Genomic DNA, 27,415 nt, shown 5'->3' with positions numbered 1-27,415 from the left:
AGTTGCTGGAATTTCCACTAGTGTAACCTGTATTGCAGTGCCAGTCTATTTAATAATGCAGCTCTGGAGTTCATATATATGTGTATGTGTGTCTGTGTGTAGATAAATCAATAGTTAGGGAAAAGTTCTCTGCTTTACAAGGTCTTTGTTTCCTTCTCTGGGCTTTCTGTCATCCTCAGCTCCGACGTCTGGGCTCGAAAGATGTTCCAGTGACCTGGATGAGCAAAGACAGACACACATTAGCAACAGCCTCAGAGCAGGAAAGCACAATTCCCCCACGTGCAGCACCCTCGGCACTGGAGCATCCACAAGGACCTCGCTGGGGAGAGCTCTGCCCACAACACCGGCCGTGCTCAGAGCAGTTCATCAGTGATCCCAACCTGAGGCTTTGTAGTCTTGCAATTAAAATGGTGCTTGGAGGGGCTCCTACCCTTGCAATGCAATTAATGGCACAATCAATGGCACTTACAAGGCTTTTTCTGGAAAACACTTGTGTAGCGATGGAGAACAAAGTGACACGGAGCCCCTTATGCACCCGAAGGAGATTGGTTTATTGTACAAATCACACTCTTTTTATACCTTTAATCTCTACCCGACATATCTGAAACCAAACTGAGGCCTAGCAGAACTTAATAGAAAGGGCACCCATTGGCTGCTTCAGCTGCAGTGCCACTGTCCACACTCCCTCCAGCCAATCACCTTTCTGCTCATATGCTGTCCACACTCCCTCCAGCCAATCACCTTTCTGCTCATACGCTGTCCGCGCATCCCTCCATCCAATCACCTTCTGCTCATTCGCTGTCCATGTGTTCCTCCAACCAATCATGATCTCACTTTCACCTGTCACTCACCTGGCTCTCCCCTCCCTCCCAGCCACCTCTTCCCCCTCAGCCAACTCCATTGGCCCGTCCTGCAGCTGTGCCATTGCCACGGGACCTTCTGCTGGGCCTTAAACACTTTTACAATTATAAACCAAACCCTACATCTCCCCCCTCTTTTATAATTAACCAACAAAAAAACCTACTGGGAAAAACCCAGACAGTTCCTAAGACATTAATAGCGGTGACAACAACTGTAATAGGCTTTCCAAAACTGTGGTGACTATACAGGCGTGGACTCAGGAGGGTGCGACAGAAGGCTGCACACACGGGGAGGGAACCCACCTCACTTGGTGGCCTGTAGAGACACAGGCACTCTTGCACAGCCTGAAAAGAAAAGGGGCTCACACTGAAACAGGGATAAATCTCCCTCTCCACCTCTTTAAAGGGTGTTCTGACGTGGTGTTAGGTCTGTGTCCTCCCTGGTGTGTCTTGGATTTGGGCTGACTTTCTGCCTCTCAGGGGAAGAAGCATTTTGCTTGTTTTCTGCTTTAACCTCAGAAAGCCAAATTTTCAGTTTCATGGGCAAGGGACAGGTATGGTTCTCTCCTCCCTTCTGTCAGCCCCGTTTATTTGGGGTGGGTTGCTCAAAACCCGCCCATTTACATTCATTTTTTGCTGCTGCCTCAGCCTTGGGTCTTCATTCAGCAACCTATGGTAGGGGGAAATCCTGCTGAAGAAGAAGAGGGAATCCCTCTGAATCCCCCGAGGAGCAGCAGACTCCCAGCAAATCGAATGTGGAGCTGTGAACAGCCCCCCAAAACAGGACAAAGGGCTCCAATCCCTCTCCTTGCTCCATAAAGAATCCCTGGATGTGCAGGAGGTGGCTGGAGGTGCTTTCCCTCCAGGTGTTCTCTTCCTTCAGTGCAATCCCAGCAAGGATTATGCAGCCCCGATGTCATCACCCCGGGGGTGGAGGGAATATTTTCTAGCTGAATTAATCTTCTGCTGTGAGGAAATCATCGGTCAGAGCTTTCCTAGAACTCACAGCCACGGCAGTGGGATGGTTTCACAACAGGGTTATTTTTGCCAGGGGAAACTGAGGCAAGAAGAAGGAGGAGAGAACTCTGGCAAGAACCAGGGTGTGAATCCAGCCTGGGAGCAAGGACTGGAAAATCCCCCGGGGTTTGATCAAAAGATGCTGTATCAAATGGATTGGGGGTGGAAACAAACCTGGGGCACTGGGAGTGCCGGTGTGCACTGCTGACCGCACAACCCGCGGGTGCCGGGCACTGCGGGCAGGGATCTGATCCCAACCTGTCCCACTAGACTGCACCCCAGCCAGGGGAGGAGGCGGCCAGCAGGAAACAGCCTGGCAGTTCGCTCCATACAGGCACTCCCGGGATAGGCAGCGGCATTCCTGCTCTTTGTCATGTTTACGCACATCCCGGGAACATCCAGAATGATTTGTTAAAACATTTCAACGGTTTATTTATTTGCTAATCCCTTGCACCTTTTTTTTTTTTTTCTCCCCCTATGCTCCCAGGAGCACCAGATGGATTAGATATAAAAATCAAACAGTTTTACAGGCTCTGGAGAGACAAAACCTCTGGATTTCACAAGAGTGCATCCACTTTTAGAAAGCTGGCTGCCCTTTCCAATACCATAAAGTGAAAATGTGGCTGTTAATCAGGAGTGTTGCATATGGGTGTGAAGACAGGTCAGCCCCAGCCCAGCTACACTTGCACAAGTGTTTTCCCTATGGTTCAGCTCCCCACACTGTGCTGGGATTTACACAGCCTTTTTGGAATGGCTGGAGCAGAGCAGGAAATCAGGAGGTTGGTTGGGGCAGGGAGTGCTGGAGGAGTGAGGAAATGGGATTTTTCTCTCCCTACCTTCATTTGTCCTAGTGATCAGCCTGAAGTTTTGTGCTTCTTGCTTGAATTCTTGTTTGCTGATCTTCTTGGTCTGGATCAGATGGAATATTCCTGCAGAGGGGGACACAGGGCATCAGATTCTGCAATGCCCAATTCAGAGCTCACACAGGTTTGGATTCTCTGTCCCATCCTGATACTGTCTGCCCTGGGGTCCTGGTTTGGTGCAGGACTTGCTGCCAGAGACTGGAACTAGGAATGAATCCAGGGCTGGCCAAGGCCAGGAGACATCTTATTTAAGTATCAGATTAGATAATAGGAGAAAATACTTCCCTGTGTGGGTGGTGAGGCCCTGGCACAGGCTGTCCAGAGAAGCTGTGGCTGCCCCACCCCTGGAAGTGTCCAAGGCCAGGTTGAAGCCACCTGGTCTAGTGGGAGGTGTCCTGTCCACAGCACGGGTATGGAATGGGGTGGCCTTGAAGCTCCCTCCCAAACCAAACCTTTCTAAGATTCTATGGTACTGTGTAAACAGACACTGCTTGTTCAATGAGGATGTTTCACCATGAAGCAGGTGAGAACAATATGATTTTGTTGCTCCAGAAAGCATCTTGCCCTGCAGGAGTTCCACTCTCCCCTAAAACCATGGAGAGTAAAGGGATGCTGGGATCCCTGCCCCCTCTGCTCACTCTCAAACTCCTTTGTTCCCCAAGTGCAGAGACCCCTCCATGCTCAGATGATTTCTTTTCCTGGAAGCAGCCAGGGACCAAAGTTTTCTATCTCTTCGTCAGCAGCACTGAAATTGCTCCAGGACAGGAAAAAACACAAGTGACCTCAGCAGAGATTGATATTTCTGCCCCTGCCAGCACTCTCCCCTTAGTGGAGGTGCCTGACTCAGATGTTTGACCCATGCAAACCAGAACCTGTATGTAGCAATGGAAGTGACCTTCCTGTGGGATTAGGGGTTATGATATTCCTGTTCTCCTGCAAGGCATGACAAACCAGGCAGGTATGCCTGGAATATCCTTCCCCACCTCTCATCCCAGAGCAGCCAGCCTCTTGCTGCCAGCAGATGTGAGAGGCAACATGGTCCCCCTTATTTGGTTAAGAGACTTTCCCTGATTCCCAGCAGCAATTACACATAAAAAGGGTATGTAATGAAGGGGAACTGCCTCACAATCCATATAAATGAGATGTTATCAACTGTGGAAAATTAGTACAGGAAGTCAAAGGCATAGAGAGAAATAGATGCATATTTGAACTATTAATTAGTCCGTTCAGTGAGTTGGGTAAAGAAGTCCTACCAGTAACAAAAGAAGATACTGGATGGAGATAATAAAACTGTTATTGACGCAAGAAAGGCACAAGTGTTCAATAAATTCTTCTGGTCTATACTTAGAAAGGAGCAGGAGGGTGTGCTTACAGTCCCCGGGGCTGATGAAGCACTCTCCAGCACATTAGTAACCAAGAGGATATTTTAAACAAGACCTAAAAGAGATAAACATCTTTTAATCAACCAACCTAGATAATGCTCCCCAAGAGCTCTCAGAGAGCTGGCTGAGACCTTTGGCCCCCGGGATGGTCATTCCTGACACATGCCAGGAGCTGGGGAGCAGTGGAAGAACGCAGGACACGCTCCAGCAGCAATCAGGACAGCAAAAGAACAGTTCACCAGCAGAGAGGCAGGATGGATGGAGCTGGCACAGGGCAATGCCATTTCCTGGCAGGCACACCCCATCCAACAGGCAGGAGCATTCCTGGTAGTGTTTGGGATGAGGTGGAGTGAGCTGCTGGGGCTGTGGGGCTCGTACCACCATTCTTGGTGGTTTAACGGGGGTTGATACAAAAGATGTGGATGGACTTCTAAACAGGGCCTGTAGCGAGAGGACAACCGGTCAAAACCATCAGAAAGTCAATTTTCAAGCCTGCTGGTGATGTTCAGACCCCTAAAAAGATGGGGAAGCCCATACTGTAACTCTTCTGGAGGCCAGTTATGCGCCACCAGCCAGCTGGGTAAAACTTCTGGCTGGGAGATGGTGCTGGTTTCTCCTCCCATCTCCTGCTTTGTGAAGGAAACCATCCTGGCCAAGAAATAGATGAGGCCACGTAGGTATCGTGAGCCCATACAAAGGCAGATGGACAAGGTCCAGGTGTGACTTGCAGCCTCTTTACTCCACACACGCTGCTCTGTTGGTAGAGTGATGGACCATGGAGAGGTGGAATCCATATGTGAGTGAGCTCATGCTCTTTCCCAATAATAACACTTCACTCTGCCAAGCAAAAGAGCTGTGTTGGCCTCAGGGACAAGGGCCTCCCCTGTCCCTGGCTGGCAGGGCTGGGGAGCTCCATGCAGACTGAAGCTTTTGGCCTCGGAAGGTGCCGAGAAGGTTTGGGTGCTGCCAAGGAGCGAGGGGAGGAAGTGGCGGGGCCCAGACAGCGCGGGCTCAGAGCTGTCCTCAGCCACAAGGTGTCATTGTGAGGGAGGCCCCGCTGGGGCTGGGGGGCACCACAGAGGATAGAGGATGGCAGGGGCAGGATGGAAGCATGGTGGCAACCAGGGCTCCATCTCTGGAGCTAATTTCTCTGGCTGCTATCCGTGTGTGCCCAGTCTCAGCAGCTGGCTGAGGTCTCCCTGGGGAGTGATGTGGAACATGGACATACCAGGAGGCCAGAATGGCTACACGTGTCCAGCAGACACAGGCTGAGGGTCACTGTATCCATAGAAAAGGCACAACCAACTCAAGCACTCAAGTTTTTTGGGGTAGAGTATGTCCAATGGAAACTCAGGAATGGGACACTGGGATGCTTCCCTGGGCCGCAGAGAAACACAGCACAAATATCTACTGGACTGGGTGTCCCTGGACTCCTCTGGTCCGTAAGAGCAGAGCTGGAGGTGTGAGGAGAGAGCAGGAGATTGGTGTCATTTGACAGTGGATTTGCTGTGCTTTGACCTCCAGAGGACACACCAACAGGAGCATCCAAATCCACCCATCCAAAAAGAGGGCTGAGGACAATTCAACCCCCTTGTACGCACCTTTGCAGCTGTTTTCAAGCTGTAGGTGGATTAGGGTGTGAAAAAAGAGCAAAAGCAAAACCACAGAGTCACCAGAACAATTTTTTTGTTTGTTTTCCATGTGCATTTGGCATGAGAGCAGGGGGGTTTGGAGGAGAAGCCCCAAGGCCCCTTGTCTTGCTTGCCCATGTGCTGTGCCTCCAGATGGTGTTGCAGCTCGTAGTGAGGTCAGTGGGGCCAAAAGTGGTTTCCAGCCCCTGGTCTGCATGGAATGCAGGAAAAGAGTGTGAAATGGGGGAGTCAGAAAAGCCAGCCTGCTGTCAGCAGGTTTTGATTCACCACACAAGGGGTGGAGCACCTCAAGAAAAGCCAGAAAAACTGAACAAAGCTTGGAAAGCATCATGTTTCCACACACATCTCCTGCTCTGCTGGCTGCTTTCATAATGGTGCTCACCTTTAATCAGCTTCCAGTTGTAGATTTCCACCTCTTCTGCCATCTCCTTCTCGATGGCCATAGTCCTGAGGATCTCCTTGGAGGCCTCGGAGCGCGGCGGCACAAACATGTACACCAGGACACGGCTGGGGCTCCTGCCACACCGCGGGGTGGCGACTTCATCCGTGGGCTTGACCTTGGCTTCTGAGCAAAAACAAGGACAGAGTTCATTAAAGAGGGTCAGGAAGGACCATCTCATCACCCAGGTCATTGATAAGGCATCTTGGCTTTGGTGCCATGTGGCACAGTCGTGTCTGTCCCACGATCCAATCCCCAGCTCCAGGACCAGCAGCAAAGGAGAGGTTAATAAAGGACCTGTGGACCGTCTTGTTCTCATGTTTTTCTCTCCCCCTGACCCCAGCAGCCTCTGTGCCAGCAGGAATGGGGAAGAGGGATTCTGTCTATCTGGTTCCCCCGTACTGTCTGCAGGGACCTTGATGGCTGCAAAGCATGGGCTGGATTCCCCACTTCCCATCTCGCTCCTGATGGGGGAGGAACATCAGGGGAGCAAGGGGATGAGCCCACAGCAGGGGAGCCTGGGTTACCTGGGCAGCGTGCCCAGCTCAGCCCCACAGGTGGGTTCAGCATCAGTCCCAGCACCCTTTCCACATGGGGTGTCACCACAAGGACATTCACACCGGGTCCTACATGACTTTTTTGGCATTCTTGGTGAAGAGGTGAAGAAGAGCTGCTAAGTTTTCCCTGTCTTTTTTTTTCTTTTTTTTTTTTTTTTTTAATGTATTTGGAGTAATTAAGAATCAATCTCTCGTGGTTTTGGAAGGAGATTTATTGCCTTTGGTTGTGGTCCTTGGAACACAGAGGAGCCCAGCTCTGCTGAATTTAGCCTTGTTCTCCCAGTCAGTTTGGATGCTGAAGCTTTTTACGCTACTCGAAAGAAAGTTTGGCTATAAATAGATGCCTGGGGTTTATTTTAGTAAGACAGTTATTTTAGGCCTGATTCTGCTCTCCCCCAGGCATTCTGGGGTGGTCCTGAGCTTTTCTTCTCTGAGACAGGATGGAAATCCCAATTTAAAGGGAAACAAAGCTTTTCAGCAACTAGAGAACTGATGCTCAGTTCTGCAGTTCAATGGGAGGCAGAGGGGGATGAGCACAGCCCCAGCACCCTCACCTGTCCCACTGCAGGTCAGGGAGCAGGGAAACCTCTGTCCCAGAGCCTTAAATTTCACCTGCTCCAGGGCATTCACAGCAGCATGGAGTTGTTAAAGCTGGAAAAGCCCTTTAAGATCATGGAGTCCGTGATTAAATCCCCACCTCCACAGCAGGAAAGTAACCCCTGGAACTCAACAGGAATTTAACAACCAAGGAGCTTCTCACCGGAGCCACTCGATTGCCCACAGCACTGGGGAGGGGGAGCAGGTACACAGAGGTCGTGATCACCAGCTCTGCCCACAGCAGTGCTCCCCCCATCCAAACAACACATCGCAGTAATTCCCGGGATCGGCGTCCCTTTAGCGAAATCACTTAGCATTCCTGAGCTACTGGGTACAAAGGAGGAAGATAAGGACAGTCACAGAAAGCACCAGGGAAAAGAACCTGGGCAAAGCCTCCACGCAGTGAAGGAAAGGGCAAGGATGAGCAACGTGTGTGATCACTGTCTGTGAGAACTGGAAAGCAGGAACAAAATCATTTTGGCTGCATCAGGGTGTTTAATTGGAAATAAAATGAAGTCTGAAGAGCAGACAAGAGATCCAAGCAGGGAAAGTTGTCGGATTTAAACCAGAGAGACCCACTAGAGTGGGAATGCAAGACTGGAAGGGCTCTGCTCAGTCATCACATCCCATTCCCACCAGGCACCACATCATAAATCCTGCTCATAAACATATCAAAAACCTTATTAAAACAAGCTGAGCTTCTGCCCTTGGCTCCCCTGGGGAGGCTATCCCAGAACTTCTCCAGTCAGGGTCTGGAAAAACTTGAAAATCTCAGCTCAAATGACTTTGCAGCCATTCCAAAACATGGTAGTGCCCTTTGCTTGCTCTCCTGGGTGAGACCCCTCCACAGAAACCTCTGGAAGATGCAGATCAGAAAGGATCACGCAGAACCTGCGGCACCTGTAGTTAGGCTCAAAGACACTCAGGTACCTTTAGTCTGCCCAGGGAAGCAGTGGGTGGTCCATCAGCTGAACATCTCCTGATAAATGTCAGTACAGAGAGGTATCATCCACAAAACATTCTCCAGTGGGAGCAGGAGGAGATGTCATGCCCTACCACATCTTTGCTAGGTCTGTGGCTTAAGGCACACAGCTTTCCAAAGGACAGGGAGCTGAGAGACCCAAAATACACTGAACAGAAAAGGAAAAGTGGTCTTCTCCATTATGGAATTGCTGAATCCTTAAATTTGGAAAAGACTTTTGAGATCATCAAGTCCAACTGTTCCCCCTGTGCTGCCAAGGCACCACTGGCCCATGTCCCCAAGTGCCAAAGAGTTTTTAAGTCTCTTGGGGATGGGGACTCACCACTGCCCTGGGCAGCTAAGCCAGGGCTGGACAGACCCTTTGGGGAAAGAAATTCTCTGTAACATCCTATCCGAGCCTCCCCTGGCCCAGCCTGAGGCCGTTCCCTCTCCTCCTGTCCCTGTTCCCTGGGAGCAGAGCCTGATCCCAACCTGGCTGCACCTTTCTGTCAGAGAGTTGTGGAGAGACAGAAGATTCCCTCTGAGCCTCCTTTTCTCCAGGCTGACCCCTTTCCCAGCTCCCTCAGCTGCTCCTGGGGCTCCAGCCCCTTTCCATGTCCCAGCTCCTGGACCACCCTAAAACCTGTGCGTCAACCTCCACTTCCAGAGATGGGGGTTTCAATTCCAACAAAACATGAGTACCAGAGACAACCCCTCTCCTGGGAAGTGTCCTCACTTCTCCCCTCACACCTATACCTCAGCTGCCACAATTTGATCCTCTGGTTTTTGTCCCACCTGGACATTTGGAGAACAGACTGCGTCCTCTGCCCTGAGGGCACCTTCCATCTGAGCACTCTCAGCATGTCCTGCCTCAAGTGTCTTTCTCCAGACTTCATCCTCCCAACAGACGGAACCTGTTGGGGGTCAGTGCATCTTCCTTACCTCAGGAAAGTCCTGCTGCCCTCCAAGACAAGTCAAGTCCTCTCTCAGTGCTTGCCCTACTGAACTTGTCTGGTGTGAATTCCAGCCACCAGCAATCTGAATCCCTACACATCGGGACTGTCAGCCTCAGTCTTTAAACCAAGGTTAAGGAAGGAAGCAGAAGGCAGCCGCAGGAGCAAGAGGGATCCCACCTACCTGGACATATTTTACAGCATTTCCCATCTACTTTTTCTGGATGTTCACACGGATACTCCTTGGGGCATGTGATCTTCTGGCAGTCCTGGACACCGTCCCTGCACGTGCAGAGGATGCAGGGCAGGAGGCCGTAGAGCCGGAAGACGGGGTGCCACACTTCCCCATGGGAGTAGGTCTTCCCATTGTAAACACAAGCTGGGGGAGAGAGAGAAAAGAGCTGCTTGTGGAAATAAATCCTCCTCCTCTTTGTAAACCCAAGGCTCTGTGGAGTCACTGCCTTTCAGCACCTCAGACATGGGTGGTCCTGCTGAGTGGAGGAATGAGGTCCTCTGGCAGCAGATCCCACAGCAGCGGGCACCGGGATATCACAGACATCACATCCAGAACATGCTATGGGACACAGGGAGCCAGGAGATGGCTCTGCTGGGTTTGACCACCCTGGTGGGGACTGGGCCAAGTGTGGGCAGGACCTCACCTGCCTCCCAACCTCTGGAAGCCCAGGGTCCCTCCAAAGCTGTCGCAAGAGTGAAGCACAGTGAAGAGTGCCACCTGCTGACTCCTCCATGGAAATTTCTGGAGGTCCCAAAATTTCCTCCTGGCCTTCATCTCCAAGGACTGGAAAAGCCCTTCTAAAGGCACAATGGTGGGAGAGCAGCCAAGAGGAGAAAGGACCTGTTGTTCCCCCATTTGGATCAAGGGGCTTGCCTCCTCACTTTCCTACTCTCTCCTCCAAGAGGAACACCAGGGAGAGCACTGGGTCAGACCCAGCACTTGCACATCCTTACAAGGAGGAATATCTTGTCCTTCTGTGACACTGTCCTGGAAGGTCCATGTGGAGTCTTCCAGCTGAGCTCCTTCCTTCCCAGGTCCCACGTCTCCAAAACATTCCAAGCACCAGTCTTCTTCCAACCCATTTTGGAAAGTGGTAGATTGGTGCAGTCAGGAGACTGTGGGCATGAGGGCTGCGATTTCTGGTTGAGGTGGGCTATGGAAGAGTGGGATGAAGGACTTGCTGGTGGAAACCAGCTGCTGAATCAGATTCCTTGAAGAATTCCAAGCTCTGGAGAAACCACTTTAAGTCACATACAGACTGCCTGGCCTCTCCATCCCTTACCTTTCTTGTGCTTCTCTTTCAAGACAATCTTCACAGTGGTGCCACCTGTTCCCTTGGGTTTGAAGCTTCTGGGAATTAACTCCAGGGAAGAACTGAGAACAGTGGACACGGTGGCTCCAGGTGGCTTCCTCCCCACCACCTCTCCCAAGCACTGGTCTTGTGAGTGTCTCTGTGAGCAGACAGAGAAAAGAGGGGATTCAGACTCTGGCAGTTGAGTTGTTCCCATTCCAAAGCATTCTGGAAAAATCCATGCAGTGTCCTGCACACCTTCCATCAGGAGTGGAAGAGGCAGAGACCACAGGGATAAGCAATGATCCACAAACCATATAAATCAGAGAAATGTTGAGGTTGGAAAATTCCTCTGAGATCACGGAGCCAAATCATTCCCTCAGCGCTACCAAGGCCACCACTAAGCCATGTCCCCAAGTGCCACATCCACACAGCTTCTAAATCCCTCAGGGGATAGGACTCACCACTGCCCTGGGCAGCTGTGCCAGGGCTGGACAGACCCTTTGGGAGAAGAAGCTTCCCTAATATCCAGCCTCAACCTCCTCTGGCCCAGCCTGAGGCTGTTCCCTCTCTTCCTGTCCCTGTTCCCTGGGAGCAGAGCCTGATCCCAACCTGGCTGCACCTTCCTGTCAGAGAGTTGTGGAGAGACAGAAGATTCCCTCTGAGCCTCCTTTTCTCCAGGCTGAGCCCCTTTCCCAGCTCCCTCAGCTGCTCCTGGTGCTCCAGCCCCTTCCCCATCTTGCTGCTGCCACCACCCAAGGGGTGCTGAACAGTTGGTGTGAGTGCCCCACACTGGTGTCTTTCTCATGTGGGTCACCCTCACTGGGGCCAGCACCTTCCCCTACCCAAGCTCAACCCTATGCCCTCAGAGAAGCATTTGAGGTCCTGCATCCCTAAAACACACAGGGAAATGGGCTGGTCTTTCCTAGATGGGAAAATGAGGACTGGCATCTGTGTGGCTCAAACAGGATCAGAAAGGTAAGGATGGGCCATATCCTGATCTCTCACCTGGTAGGCACCAGGGCAGTTGGAATGGGGCTGCCATCCAGCAGGACTGAAATGCCAGGAACATCCCAGGAACATCCCAAGCTTCCAAGAGCAGAGTGCTGGGACAAGACATGTAGCACAAAGGGTCCCCTTGTGTCTGTTTTGGAGGTTTTATAGGTGGTGGAGCAGTATGGAAAAGGGCAGAGACAGGAGCTAAGTGACCTAATCCCACAGACCTGGCATGGGCTGCCCAGCTCCAAAGTGTCGCCGTGAAGGAACCCTTGGCAGCCAAGGAGTCACTTTTTCCTTGCTGGCGCTGCTGATACAAACAGCCTGGAAGGAAGGCAGAGAGGTGCCCAGCTCCAGCACTGCCCTCTTGGTGGGAGGCAAGACACTTTGATGCCCAAGGGGAGATGAGGCACCTTATCCCAAAGGAAAAACCCTCCCAAGAGAGATCTGGGCATCTGACTATGGACAAGGGTCAGGCCTGGCTGCTGGTCACCTCTGGGTCTGCTCTGACAATGTCCTTCAGCTGTTTAACCTGGCAGACACTGGTCAACCAGGAGGAGAAGTGTCCCAGATTTCTAGTCCCTGCAGGTCTTTTGCTCTTCCAAAGATGTCACAGAATCACAGAATCAGAATCACTTAGGTTGGAAAAATTCTCCAAGGTCCTTGAGCGCAACCCTTTCCCTGACACTGCCAGGTCCAGCACTAAACCATATCCCTAAGATGCTGCCGAGGGAGAGGAGAAAAGTCTTTCCCTGGTGGCCTGAGGTCTCACCTAGGCTGATATCTCTCAGCTAGATTCAATTTCATGGCACGATTCACCTGCAAATCAAGTGTCCATGGTTCTACTGTGCAAGATCTGAGTGTCCTCCTAGACCTGCTGGAGGTGATATCTTTGCAGAGGACAATGTGCAAGGGCATTCTGTGAGATGTTCAGGGGGTTGTGCTAGAAGCAAGAAGCGGAGTTTTAAAATGCAAATGTCACGTACAACACCTCTGTTTAACTGCAGGGGTTCCTCTTCCGTGGACTTCTCAAAGGAGCCATCTGCAAAGGAAAAACACTGTCCTGGAAGATGCTGCAGGGCTGAATGGAGGTTTGCTCTCTGTGGCTGAATGCAGCTCTCATGGGAGTCTGGGAAGGCAGGAGCTTTGCACATGCAATTCATATTATCCAAGGAAAACCCAAGCCCTCAGCTTTTGCTTCCTGGTGCTCCTGGTGCAACCAAGAGGTTACAAGCAGCCTGATTTAGAGCCCAGGCTTCCAAAACCCTGCTGAAGTGGCTTGAAATGGCTCCTGGTGTCAGGTGGCAACCAGATGGAGTCTCCCAACCCTCAGTCCCAGCTTCATTACCTTTGCAGACCTGGCAGCAGGAATCTGGCACAGTTAAGGGAGAGGAACATAGCAGCTCAGGGCAGGTCACCAAACCACAGTAAATCTGGCCTTCCTAGGAGGGCAAGAGGAAAAAAAAAAACATTGTCAGCATTAGGAAGAGCTGTATGTCCCTCACACAGGGCTGCCAGCACTTCAAACTGCCAATTTAACATAAATCATTGAGAAGAAATTCTTCCCAGTGAGGGTGGGGAGCCCCTGACATAGGGTGCCCTGAGAAGCTGTGGCTGCTCCACCCCTGAAAGTGTCCAAGACCAGGTTGGGCAGGGTGTGGAGCCACCTGGGATAGTGGAATGTGTACCTGCCCAGGTGGGACTGAAGGCACTTTAAGGTCCCTTCCAACCCAAACCATTCTAAGATTTTATGATTCCATGATCAAAAGCCCCCTGATAGTCCATCTTCCAGAACCACCAATCATCCAGCACCTACTGACAGCTGAAGGTCTGCCCCTGCTGCACCATCCATCCTGCAGGGCACAGCACGGTTGTGTCCTCTCCTGGCGTGGCTGTTCTGTGAACAGTGCACATGCTCCCAAGTGGACTGCTCTTCCCTAAAAAGGGGCAGGCAGTGCCCTCCTCTCAGGCATCATTAGTGCTGCCAGACCTGAAACAGCCACCACACACCTTCCAACTCTGCAGAACAACCCCCAGTTTGAAGGGGCACAAGAAGATTTTCCTTGACATCTGCCAGGAAAAAGACCCAGAGAGATGGGTGGAAATGGGAAGTGTGATTCGGAGCCCAGATTCAGGTCCACATTGAAGCTCTGCCCTCTCTCTCCTGTGGTTAATTCCATAATACCAGAACCAAGTGCACAGAGGTGCAGGGATAGACCTGAGTGGATAGTTTGGAAAATATCATTGCTGTAGTGATTCAAGATGAAAACCACAGGTTGAGGCTAGCCTTGACCTTTGTGCATCCCAGTGCTACCTCAGTCAGTGGATTTGCACTAGTTTGTTGCAGGAATAAGTTTTTTGCTACCTTGCCAAAGGGTAAAAAAGGATGTTCATTTCAGACCTCAACAGCAAGGTTGTCTTCTGCAGTTTTCTCTGGTGTTCCCACAAGTTCCCAGTCAACCAAGACCAAGAGGTCAGCCAAGGATATCCTTAGAAAACCAAACCACAGCTGCCTGTTCTCCCATCAGGAAGCCAAACCACTGTGCCAGGAACATGAGGAGAATGAGGGAAATTTGGTGGGTGACAGGATCTGGCAGAGGTCAGTGCATGCCAAATCCTGTTCTCCACTCAGGGAGTCCAGACCTGCCTCTTCCTTCCTTCTCCTTCTGCCCAGCAGCTTGCAGCAATGACTGCTCTAGCCTGGAAAGAGCCAGTGCCATAAAAAGCAGGATTTATCCCAGAGGCTCTGGTCTTAGGGCAGTTTTAAAGAGGGTTAGGCCAGCTGTTCATGCAGCTGTTCTAGCAGCTGACAGCCTCAGACACAGCCCGGGGAGATCCCCATCGAAGGCTCCACAGCCAGCCCTTTATTTTCCCCTTTGTATCCAAGGCATTACCCTGACAAATAAACAGAGGCTGAGTGACAGCCGAGAGGGACATGGAGCTCCACGGACTACTGGGGACAGTGGCGGATGAGCACATGCAGCTGGACTAGAGAGCTCCTTCCTGGTGTTTCCCACCATCCATCTGGGGTCCCTAAGAGAGGAACCAGCCTCAAAAGCTGCATAATTTCTACATGTCAGTTATTCCTCCTGCCACCCAGCTCCGAGGTGGGTGCATGCCCCAGAGGCTCAGAGCAGCAGCTATTCCAGTATCACAGATAGATGTAACTACTATGTGTGTGTTCTTGGCATGATAGGGAGGTGGTATGGGGATGGAAACAGAAAAGCTTTAAGGTCCCTTCCAACCTAAGCAGTATTCTGAATCTATGGATCCCAAGAGCACCTGAATTCCAAGAGCTGTCAACTCATGCCCATGTTGCCTTGCAGGCACACTGAGCTCCCCCAGGCTCCCTGGCTACCAAGCCCACCTGCTTTGCAGCCTGCACAGACAGAAAGGCTCCTGGCTGTGTCCTGCACTGACCAGACAAAGACTTAGTGGGGCAGGTGGGACAGCTGGATGCTGCTGGCCACAACCCTGGAGCACTGGGGTGCTCCATGAGGACAGGGCTGTCCCACTGTCCACCCCAAGTTGCCCCAGTGTGGCCCACCCAGACTTGGCCCCCATCATCTGCACTGATAACCCAATCCCAATGATAAGGCACCCTCCCACAGGCTGGTGCTACCAGGTCTCCTGGGGTTTTTGGGCTGGTGGGGCACTGTTGGGGTGAAGGAGAGCCCCAGGTCCCAGGGTGGCTTACAGAGCAGCTGCACTGCACACACTGGTTGGGCTGGCGGCCGGGGAAGAGCTCGCTGGTGCTGAACATCTCTCCCTGCTGGTACGTCGTCCCGTTGTACTGGCAGGACCTGGCGGGTGCCCGCAGCCCCGACGGGGAGTGTGCCTCTGGAAAAGAGGAGGAGAAAGGAGTGGGATGAGAGCCAGCCTTTGCCTGGCCCCAGTGCAGTATTGATGCCCCACCAGCCCACCCCTAAAGGACCAGCAGCCCTTTGCACACCACAGGCACTGTCAGGTGGCCAGGGCGCTGCGTGGTTGGTCAGCAATTAAGTGTCCAAAAGCTTTTGGAGAATGGGGCTGCCCTGACTGCACTGAGCTCAGAACAGAGGGAAAACCTGGAAGTCTGACCTCACAAGGTTCTTCACAAAATTCTTGGGTTTTTCCCTCCCCTGGTTGCAACGATCACCAAAATCAGATGGAGTCAGGTAAAAACGGCTTTTCTCATGGGTAATTAGAAAAAAAAAAAAAATTAATGAGTTTTTTTCCCTCCTAGTTTCTTAAATCACCGATGGTTTCTGACCAACTCTGCCAGCACTCAGGTGAGGAAAGTTTTGGGACCAAATCTTGAGGTAATCTGTGGTGATGAGAATGAACATATTGAGGTAAAATGAGGCAATCAGTAGTAGTAAGGTAGAAAAGGTTTTGGGGATAAAACTTGAGGTAGTCTCCAGTGCTCCAGTGCAGAGAAGGAAGTTGTTAAAAAAACTTGGATTTTTTTTTTTTATTTTTTTTTATTTTTTTTTAAGATCCAAGACACTTTGCTGGCAAATGATCAGAATAAGTTGCCAGCTTCTGTTTTGCCCCTGAAGTGTGAACTGACATTTTGTCCCTACAAAGCTCTTGGGATGGGGGGGAGAAAGTGGTCTGGCAGAGAGCCCTTTTCCACCAAGATGAGATTTTTGGAGGGAAAAAGCTCTGTGACCAGGGCCAGGCCATCGCTGCGTTGCCACAAGTGGCAGCAGTGCAGGCACCTTGTCACCCCGCCCCTGAGGAATGTCCACCCACCGGGACACCGCGGGCAGCACTGCTGAGGGTCCGTGACAGGGCTGGCACACGGTGGAGCTGGGCACTGGATCCGGTAGCACCTGATGTTGGTGTTCTGGGGAGAGAAAGACGTGTTTTGTTTAGTGCACAAGGAACATTCAGTTCACGGTTCACCCCTGCAAGAGGAGGAACACAACATTATCACAACAAATTGTGCTGGCTGTAACACAGCAGAGATGTCTCCAGCCCCGGCTCAAGCCCAGACAGCTCATGGTGTCTCATCAGCAAAGGCCACCCCTCATCTGACAGTAGCCCTGAGCCACCTCCATCCACAACACACCAGTGCTACAGAGGCAGAACCATGGAATCTCAGAAGGATTTAGCTATGAAGGAACCTTAAAGATCTTTTTCCACCTCCTGTTATGAGCAGGGACACCTTCCATTATCCCAGATTACTCAACCTGCTCTTGAACACATCCAGGGATGAGGCAGTCAAAGTCTCTCTGGGCAACCTGTGTCAGGCCCTCACTACCCTCACAGGGAGCAATTTCTTGTGAACATATTAATCTAAATCTCCTCTCTTCTAATTTTAAACCCTTCCCTCGTCCTATCATTTTCTGCCTGCATAAAAAATAACTCTCCATCTTTTTCACAAGCTCCCTTTAAGTACCAAAAAGGTCTCCTCAAGGTCAATGGCAGCTCCCTCACAAGGTCAACCCAACACCCCCCAGGGGGACAGCTTTTTCCAAAGGGAAGAGATTAATCCAGTGCCACTATGGGACTGGAAAGGGTTCTCTGGTCAAATGAGACAGGGGGACTGATGTGCCTCAAAGCTGCTGAGTGCAGCCCCAGTGCAGCCCCTGTGCAGCCCCAGTGCAGCCCCTGTGCAGCCCTAGCCCAGCAGCAGCAGCAGTGTCCCCGCCAGCCCTTGTGGCACCCTGGGGACGTTGGGGACGTGCCTCGGAGCAGCTGCAGCGGATGCAGTACATCATCCCCTGGGGCTCCAGGTACGGGTGCCAGCTCTCCCCCGGGCTGTACTTCCTGCCGTTGAAGTCGCAGAAGGTATCAGGCCCTGCAAGTCAACCAGGAGAAGCTATGTGAGAAAAGGGGCTGGTTCCTGGGAGAGCTCTCTGTGAGGAGAGCCAGGACAGCCTTCACACTGCTCCCCACAAGTAGCTGGTGGCCACATCCCATCCACCAAACCCAGATTTTGTTTCCCCCAGTTTTTTTTTTTTTTTGCATGCATTTTTTACACTGGGATCTATCTGACCCAAATGGCAACTCCTCCAATCAAACTGGACTCCCTTGGCAAGAAAAGAACAGAATGGGTGGTTTTGAGGCAGAAAATAGAGTTTTCACTCTAAACAGAAATGCTCACTGGAAGATGGATGAGTGATTTCAGGGTGATGCTACAAGATGGAACTTCCCCCAGTGAGATCAGAATGGTTGGGAGTGGTGACAGAGATGGGAGACCCTGAATTTAGGGGATGTTTTCACTGTTACCCCAAAAAATATCAAAAGTAAGAAAGGGGCGGGCTGGGGGTGGAAACAAAGAAAAAAATTATGGCCAAAAACACATTCTAGGGAACAGCCTTTTGCTTCCCCTAAGAGCTTCAGCTCATTCTCTCAAGCATCTATGGACAAGCAGGACTGGGATGCTTGTGCCATCCCACAGGGTCTCAGTTCTTTGCTCTACCTTGATGCAGCACTGCTCTGACTGAGTGACTGGTTTTTCATTTATGGGGCTGTACAGGGGGACAGCAAGTCCACCTCATCTGCTTTTCAACCCCAAAAGCATAAACACGTGGGTTTTTTCTTCCTTCTTGATCCTATTATCCTGAGAAGAGCCAGTTTCCAGCTGTACTCCTGAACTGGAGGTGTCTGTCCCAGAAATGATCCAGACCTGCCTCCACTGGCATAGTGAGGTTTAACCTCACTATGGCACAGGGATCAGATGGTGCCCAGCACAAGCAGTGGAGGAGATCCTCTTTGGAGATGTGTGCCCTCTCCATATTTTAGCAGATCCTTATCAATCTCCTTCATCTCCACAGTCACAAACCAATCCTCTGGCAGGACCAGGCCAGCCTGCTGCAGGAGGCTGTGGGATGAGGCATGGCCGGGATCACCAACAAACCCCTCAGGAATTTGGCCAAGAACCCTGATTCAGAACCCTTAATGTTCACATCCACAAGCACCAGCTGGTTCTGCAGGAGTGAGCTCCAAACCTTGCAGGTCCTGCAGGAACCTGGACCCTATGAGAGTCAGGGTGCTGCTCCCACTGTCCTGTGTGGGACAAGTGTGCCAAGGCCTTGACCAGGCAGAGGGTCACCCCAGGACCCAAGGTCTTTCTAAGCACATTCATGTGTGTGTGTGATTTTCATGGTTTACGTGCTCACAGCCCCACTGAAAACTGAAGGTGATTTAAAAGGTTATGTCATTGAGGGAATTTGAGGTAGTTTGGGTGATTTTGTTGCTCGAAGGCAGCAGAGATGTTTATAGTTCCTGAAGCATTTATGGGTCTTTTAAAACCTTGCAGCACCCTGGGGATGCAGGAGAGAGGGAGGGCTGTTTTCCAAGGCATGATGCCCACCACGCAGTACATGAACTCAGGTGAGCCAGAGGGTGCTGACCGTGCCAGGCTGTTGGGAGGGCTCCTTAATGAATAGCAGAGGGTCCCTGAAATTATCTCAGGGGCATTCACCACCCCAAAGATGCTAAGAGCCATGCCACACTCCACTCTGTCACCTGGGACACAGCAGTGGCTTGGAGGGGCCAGCTGGAGTTGTCTCACCTTGCTGAAGCTGGAGATACCACCTGCTTAATGGATTTCTCCAATCTACTGGACAAAATTCACCCAAATATGCTGGGGTGGGCTGCAGTCCCTCTTCCAGCTCATCACTACTCTCAGGATGAACCCTGGTGATGCTCCACCATGGCCAGACCCTCAGGCCAGCAGGAAAGGCAGCCCTGTGGGTCTACAAAGATCTTTATGGGTCTCTTCCAACTCAAGCCCTGCCATCAGACTTGAGCCTCTCCTTGATGGCTTTAAGCACTTGATTCTCCAAGTGATTCACCTTCACAAGTGGTGACCACCAGCTGTCCAGACTGCCTGGCCCAGGTACAGCAGCACTGCATCTGCAGATGTGAAGGTTTGCAATAGCTTTGGAGTGGACATTACCAGAGGGCAGGCAGCGGTATTTTTTGTTCTTTTTCCCTGATCAGGACTTCACACTGTCCCCACAGCTCTTAACAAATCAGCACTCCTTATTCCTGGCCACAAAGGTCACAAGCTTACAGCATACCACACAAAACTGGAGAGCATGTGGCTTGAATATGAGGAAACCCAGAAGAGAGAGGAAAAAAAAAACTCCACAAAACTAAAAAACAAAAACATGCAAACAAAAAAACCCTAAACAACAACAAAAAAAATCATATTTTTGCAAAAGGGTGAGAAAATGACTTCATCTTTCCCTGCTTGCAGCATCCTCATGAATTATGCTGAGGGTGAAGAAATGGAGTTGCCTTGGTGTGACGCAGCCCTGCTCAGCTCGCAGGCTCCCATGCCAGTTGGCTGCTTCCTTCAAACATTTAATCACAAGTGGAGCCCTGGTTTGGGTCCAGCCCTCGAAAGCAGCCTGATTCATGTCTGCAAAGGGCCTGCTGGTAAAAATAAAGCTGACTGGCAGTGCTGGGCAGTAGGAGACACTTGTTGGCATCTCAGTAGTGCTATGTTTTTGGCAAGAGGTGTCAGCAAGTTTGGGCAAAAGCAAGATGGGGATGGATGGATGGATGGATGGATGGATGGATGGATGGATGGATGGATGAGGCTTAGAAGCTGGAGGCTCTGGACCATCCTTTCCCATGCCAGGCTAATAATTTCATTTTCAGAGGTCAAACTTTGGATATCATCCTAATTCACTTGGAGGGAAAGGCCATGGCAGTGAATTGCTCCCGTGCTGGTCAGGAAGGTGATCTTACTTATTGTACCTTCAGCAGCAGCACACTCAAAAAAGTCACGTGGATTTACTTTTCACTGGATCTAGAGCAGGTCAAGAAGTTGTGGGGTGGCATCTTGCTGGTGGCTGGTGTCTGAGGCTGTTGAGATACATCCTAAGGGGACATTCCCTTCTCATGGTGTGAGAGATGCAGCCCAGGATGGGTTTCTCCACACCATTCACTTTGTCACTGTGCATTGGTGTCTCTGAACTGCCTTGTGAAGATGCTGCTCAGAGTTTCTGTGACAGCCTTTTGTGAGGCTCCAATTTCCTGGTAGCTGGAAAGCTTCCCACAATACCTACCCTAAATCTTTACTGTCCCTTCCAACCCAAGCCATGTGTGATTCTGTAATTCTGTCTCTGGGACTGTTCTGAGCAATCTGATGGCTCAACAAGAGGTTGTGGGATCTTGCTCATCTCCCCTTACTCCTCTTCTTGCTCATCTCCCCTTACTCCTCTTCTCCCATTTCATCCCGAGGCTGAGGGGGAAAGGGTGGTCCTGCATGCCCAGATGGCACCTTTGGGGTTGTATCTGGAGCAGGGCATTTCTGAGCTGAGCTCTCAGTTCACAGTTTTTCTGGAGGTCACACACCTGCCAGCCAGCGCCGTGCTGGGCATGAGGGAGGGAGTTCATGCAAACCAGTTTGTAAGTTTTAAGAGCAGCCATAAATAAAGTGTAAAGAGCACTGTCTGGTACACAGAGTCCAGGCGCTCCTATGACAGCCTTGTATTTATGAAGGGCTTAAAATGCAACTTAGCTGAGAAGGGACTGGTTAAAACACACTGGCCCCTTGACATGTGGCATCCTAAAGACTCCACTCACATCCAGGTCAATTCCTATATACTAGTCTTGCTCAGTTCTGGGCTGCAAATATCTTCTTGGGACTTTGAGAGCCTGGAAAACTCTGTAGCTCTGAAAAGGCAGCCTCATGAAGCATCTCTGAGTTCTCCAGAATGAAGAAGCCAGGCAGACAGGCTCTGCTTCCCCCCACTCCTTCCTTAGGGAATGCTCTGTTACCTATAGCAAGGTGTACAACCCTCGCCTCTCCCTTACCATGGACATGGTAGCACTCACTTTCCATCACAGTCATTCACATCTTGGAGCACCCTTCATCCCTGCTAGATCCAAACTTGTAGGACAGAGGGATCTCAGGAACCCCCTTTTTTCCAGCAACTATTTTAAAAAGAAATGGAACAGCAGCTTCCAAGCTCCTGGGGAAAACCACTGCCCCATGCTCTCCAGCCAAAGATGCATCCAGAGATGCTGGTGTTTAAATGCCTCCAGCCAAAACACGGTTGCATTCAACCATTGCCCCTGAATTACTCAGAATGCAGCACATTTGTCCCAGTAACCTGTGCTTCTGATATTTTTTTTTTCAGCTGGAGTGCAAATTCCCTAAAATAGCCTGTTTCTGTGGGCAAATTCTTCTTTTCTGACTTGCCTTCAAGCCCAAGCATTTCTGCTTCTCACCTATTTTTAGCCACTACATTGTAGGTCCCTTGGCTGATGAGCCTGCTCGCACTAATTTATTCCTGTCTTCACTCTCCCTGAACACCCAGCCCTGAGAAAAGTGTGAGGCTGCAGAAGTGGACGGTGGAGAGAAGTCCACAACTTGATGATGACTGTCACCCAAACCACCCTGCCTCTGACCTTGGGGCAGCTCCTGGCCAAGTCCTCCCCATCGTGTGATATGCCCTGTAGCAAAGCTAAAGGGTTTCAGAGCTGGGGAGTGACCCTGGACCTCCCTGCTCCAGCCCTGCTTCAACCCCATAGTCACCAGCTCTTTATCAACATTTTAAGTCCAGCAAATTGGCCCCAACTCTTCATCCCAAATCAAACAAACCCCATCCAGCATAGTTTATGCACAGCTTATGAGCTCTGTTACCACCTCCAAAGAGCAAAGACCTCACCCAACACCTGTTTCACCTTCTGGATGTGTCTCCCATCTTCCCAACCCTACCATGGCAGTCTGGGTAGAGGCAGGGAGTCAAACCCACAGCCCTTGCTCAAGAAACAGATGCTGTGCACCAGGTTTGGCATCTTTGGATGAGCCCAGGGAAGGGAAAGGAGCTGAATTCACCAGGATTTTGCTCTCCAGGGACTTGCACAGCCCCATCCATCCGCCTGCCTCTTCCCCCAGCACACCCCGCGGTGGGATGAGCAATCCAGTGCTCACATTTTGGGTCCACACTCCAGGAGGATGATTGTTTGAGTGCCTAATGCGCTGCTGGCAGCAGGCAAGTTGTAAATCACCCTGATGAAGCCACCGGCAGACTCCACTGGGATTCCAGAAGATTAAAGGGAAGAATAAATGTAGGGACACAACAGGTCCCGCTCCAATTTGCTCAGAGCTCTGGTGGCTCTGCAATGTTGCAGGGGTGCTCAGCACCCATGGTAGAATCCCAGTGCTTTGCCTGAGCCAAGCCCACCTCCTGGCCCCAATTAACACGTCCAGCACCCTCCAAGCTCCTGAACAGCTCCGGCCAAGTCCTTCAAGCCTTTTTGTGGGAAGTGCCAAACCCTCCCTCCCTTATCCCAAACATTCTCTGCCTTGGTCAGCCCGCTGGTAGCAAAAGTGAGAGAGACAGAGAGAAGGACATGGAGATGGACAAGGGATGGATACGGAGGAAAGCCCCCAGCTCTGTTAGGGGCAGGAGAGGCATTGCCCCTGTCCCCGTCCACCCTCGGAGGGGAGATACACTCGTGCAGGGTGGGATCTGTGCAGAGGGAGGTGTGTAAGACAACCTCTTGCTCTGTGGCATTTCTAGCCCATGGAAGGGGGTCCCAGACCTTCCTCACGCCCCTGCCAGCCCCCGGAGCCCCCCAGCCCCTCACCAGCAGTCTCGCAGTGCAGTGCTCGGTGCTCTGCAGCCCCGCAAAGCCGGCAGGGACAGCGGCAGGCAGAGGGGGACACAGCCGTGTCCCCAACAGTGCAGGACAGGAAATCTGTGACGTCCCAGCCGCGGAGGTCCAGCACCTGCCACGGTCAGAAGCCTCCCTGTGCCCCCAGCCATGCCCGCAGAGCACCCCCGCAAATTCCTGGGGACCCCGGTGGCGGGGAAACTGAGGCACGGAGGGAAGCGGCGCAGCCGGGACAAGAGCGGGTAAGACTTACGAGCCCGGGCTCGGCTCTCGGAGGCGAAGAGGAGCAGGAGGCACCGGAGGAGGAAGGCGAGGGGACCCGCCCCGGGAAGCATCGCAGCCCTGGGGCTTCGGTCCCGGTGCCCGGGGTTGCGCTGCCCGATGTCCCGGGGATGTCTCGGGGTCTGTGCCGAGGGCTTCGCTCCCGCTGCCGGTGCCCGGCGGTGCCGCGGGCTCGACTGCGCTGTCGGGCGCCCCGGAGGACGGAGCGGTGCCCGGGGGTGCCGGAGCCGGGGCCGGCGGTGCCCGGGGATGTCGGTGCCGGCAGCGCCCCGGTGCCGGGATCGGGGGTGTCGGTGCCCGGCGGCGCCTGTGCCCGGGGCTGTGAGTGCCCGAAGGTGCCCGAAGGTGCCGGCGGTGCCGGTGCCCGGGGATGGCGATGCCGGGGGTGCTGCCGTGCCGGCGGTGCCGGTGCCCGGGGGTGCTGGTGCCGGTGCCCGGCGGGGCTCGTCTCGCTCCGATCAAAGGCGCCTCCTTTAGGGAGAGTCGAGGACTTGTTTGTTGGTATTAAAGGCGGAGATGGAAGCGGGAGGGGGCATCCGCAGGGTGGGTAATTTATTTTTTAAATTATTATTATTGTTATATTACCACTTTTTTTTTTTTTTTTTTTTTTTTTTGGGGGGGGGGGGGGGGAGTGTGTGGGGGGGATGTTTTAGGAAATTCCTCGGCGGCGGGAGGGAGGAGGGAGGGCGGGCGGGGAGGTGGTGCGGGAGCCGCAGGGTTAACCCCTGCAGCCCTGCAGCCCGGCCGGGGCTCTGCCGGCCTGGACCTCGCCCTGCCCTGGGGGCTGCGAGCCAAGAGGTGACATAAATGGGGCACATCAGCGCCCCAAACACGGCCCGGCTGCACCCCTTGTCCCTGCCAAACGCCACCTGGACACCTGGCTCTCCCCCCCCACCAGCTGCTTGACATTCCCTCAGCTTCATAAAGCCATTTAAATGACCAGTGTAGCCCCTGCCTTGAGAAATCCCCCCGACCCCAGTCCACAATCCCAAAGCCTCCTGCCGCCACCCCAGCAGCGCGGAGAGCAGTGCTCCCACCCAGCTGCCGTCCATCTCCACACGATGGGCATGAAACACCGTGCTTGGAAAACCACTGGTCATGCTGTCATCCCTGGAGAAGCCACCTGGCCTCCACACAACGTTGCTCCTGTTCCTGCTGCTCCCCAGATCCTGCACAAAGTGGTCCAGCTCGGGCTGCCAGCCCTGCTGTGCCTGTCTGTGGGGCTCAGATTTCTACTCTCCAAGATCCTCATGGAGAAGTTGGGCAGCACTGGATCCTCCCTGAGCAGCTGTATCCCCTCAGCAGGGCCACTTCCCATGGCCAGAATAAGCCAGGGCCACCAGTTCATTATGGAGGTGAATTTCTGCAGCTTCCTTAGACCAGACTTAGTGTTTTTTAACCCACTCCTCCTGTTCCACCCTCACAACTGGAAGGGGTGCTAAGAGCAAAACACTTCATTAGCACATGAAATACAGGCTTTAATGCAGCAAAGAACACCTTTGTGTTCCACCATTGGGAAGACTTGGATGGAGCTCCCAGACTTCACAGGATTCCCGGGCTTCTTCCTTGCAAATGCCTTCAAGTCTATAACACAAAGTCTCTCTCTTCCTGTCATCTCCTTCGGCTTTCTCACACCACTGGGCAGGGAAGAACTGTCATCCCCTGTCATCCCTTTGGTGATCTCCTCCATCAGCCAAGTTATTAATTTTTTCCTCTTAATTCAAGCTCAGGATTGGGCTTTCCAGGGTGTAAGACCTTTGTGCCTGCTGCCATCCCACAGTGAGAGTGGCACCAAGCCTGTCTGACACAGTGTCCCCAAACCCCTTATCCTGGTCACACCAGCCACAAGGCCCATTACTTGCAGAGATGAAAGAAATCAAGGATAGTGTCTGCAGAAAAAAAATCTTTCCATCCATCTCCTAATTTTGTCTAACTCTACCCCAAGTGCCAACACATCCCACTGTACCACACCCTGTTTGCAGGTGCCTGCTCCTGGAGCTGGATATGAGGGAAATCTTTGTAATAAGAGAGCTTTTAACATCCCTTTAAGTCACCAGCTTTGTTATTTTCTCTTTAAGCTGTGAGGAAAATAAATCAAGATGCATTTCTGTGCCCACATATATTCTGGGAAGAAAGTGGGAAACACTGAATCCCGGTGATGAAATGCAGGTGAATCCACCCACCTCGACTCTCCCCCACGGGAATACCTGTGACCCTCCAAGAGCACAGCCCAGTGTGCAGAGCAGAAGACAGAGCTGAGACATCTGCAGGGGTGGTCACAATCTGTTGTTTACCAGCTCTAATAACAATTTTACCATTCAGTGCCATCCCCTGGGGATGGTGAATCCAATTCTGCTGAAGGACCCAGGAACTCCAGGGGATATAAGAGCCCAGAATCCAGGGACATCGTCTGGCACGGACCCTCTACAGAAAGCACAAGCTGTGCTGTCACATTCCAGGGCCGACCACAAATGGGAATTCTTCTCACAAGGAAGAATTTCTTCCCTATGTCCAGCCCTGCCCTCTGGCAGTGGGAAGCCATTCCCTGTGTCCTGTCCCTCCAGGCCTTGTCCCCAGTCCCTCTCCAGCTCTTCTGGAGCCCCTTTAGGTCCTGGCAGGGGCTCTGAGCTCTCCCTGGAGCCTTCTCCTCTCCAGGTGAGCACCCCCAGCTCTCCCAGCCTGGCTCCAGAGCAGAGGGGCTCCAGCCCTGCAGCAGCTCTGGGGCCTCCTCTGGGCTCTCTCCAGCAGCTCCAGGTCCTTGTGCTGCTGGCCCCAGAGCTGAAAGTTATCACCACCTAATGCCACTTTCCTTTTTTCACTGCTCCACTCATTTCCAGCTCTCTGCAAGTTTTTCTAGCAATGCCCCTTGATTCTCCCCTCATGCTTCGATAAAGTTGTTTAAAGGGGTTTGGATAAACAGCAGGCTCCTTCCAGCTCCCACCAGGAAAAGCTGGTACCTCCTCTCCCAGCTCTTCCCTTGCACAGGACTGACTTGAAAAGCCCATTTGTAGCACAAGTCTGTGGGCAAGTTATGAAAGTACTTAGAAAAATGGGGACACAAAGTCCAAGTCAATGAAGTTATTTTGTGCCTCTGCTGCAACAGCAACAGCTGAATTCAGGACTGTAGATCCTGGCCCCACATCAGGGCTAAAACTTATGGGAAAGTTCAGGCATGTCCTAAGTGCAGACCCAGGAAATAAAGGCCAGCCTTGTCAGGAGCAAGGTGCTGTGTTACATCTCTGTTGAGTTTCATAAAGAATACATTCACCCTTTGGCAAAACCAAGGCTCTTTATCTTCATCTGTGAAGGAATCTGTCTGACAGTTCAATACTGCCAACATCAATCCATCTGTGATCATGAATCAGGCTCCAAAAACCATGGCATTGGTCTGCAAATAATAAAACATGGGTCTGTTCTGTTTGCCTTCTGGTTCCTGAGTCTTTAGGTCAAACTCACTTTATGTTTTCTGGGCAATCAAGAAGGCAAGACAATTCCTTTTTTTTTTTTTTTTTTCTTCTTTAATGAGAGTGAAAACAGAATCTCCGACAAAGTGCTGAGTAAACAGCGTGAGCTCCAATAACATCCCCCACCTTGCAAGCCTTATGGCTGGAGTGTGAGCTGGCCAGGCTGCAGGCTGGAGGAGCTGGCTGCACACTGCACCTTTCCTTGGAAGTCTGTAGCCCTGTGTCCCTGACATTTGATCCAGCGTGGGCGAGGAGAAATGCACTGGAGAGGGCTGTCAGCTGTAGGCAATGGAGCTGGAAACCTGCAGGACTCTGAATTGTTGGAAGCTGGTCTGAAGAAAATCGGCTGCAGGAGTAAGTCTTGTAGTGGGAATGGAGGAGCTGCTGTCCTACTTGGAGTGAGGGGCCCAGAACTGCCCCCAGGATTCGAGGTGCCCCAGCAGAGCAAGCACAGGGGACAGGCACTTCCCTGGTCCTGCTGCCCTCTGGTCCTGCTGGGACAGGCCAGGAT

The 27,415-nt window shown here is 52.0% G+C and overlaps 1 protein-coding gene across 1 annotated transcript; it reads right to left on the bottom strand.

The window, feature by feature from the left end:
* CHRDL2 (chordin like 2) lies at nt 1-23,493 on the bottom strand (the record flags this gene model as incomplete). Its single annotated transcript, XM_083855595.1, has 11 exons — nt 1-214; nt 2,714-2,806; nt 6,157-6,339; nt 9,466-9,660; nt 10,580-10,748; nt 12,571-12,626; nt 12,933-13,026; nt 15,282-15,424; nt 16,322-16,415; nt 17,260-17,372; nt 23,412-23,493. The coding sequence occupies 11 exons, from the start codon at nt 23,491-23,493 to the stop codon at nt 135-137; spliced, it is 1,302 nt and encodes a 433-aa protein (XP_083711721.1). The 3' UTR covers nt 1-134.
* Between the last annotated feature and the right edge of the window lie 3,922 nt (nt 23,494-27,415).

Source organism: Zosterops lateralis, assembly GCF_965231275.1.
Source record: "Zosterops lateralis genome assembly, chromosome: 2".
In the NCBI taxonomy this organism is placed as follows: Eukaryota; Metazoa; Chordata; class Aves; order Passeriformes; family Zosteropidae; genus Zosterops; species Zosterops lateralis.
This window is presented reverse-complemented; position numbering and strand designations above follow the sequence as displayed.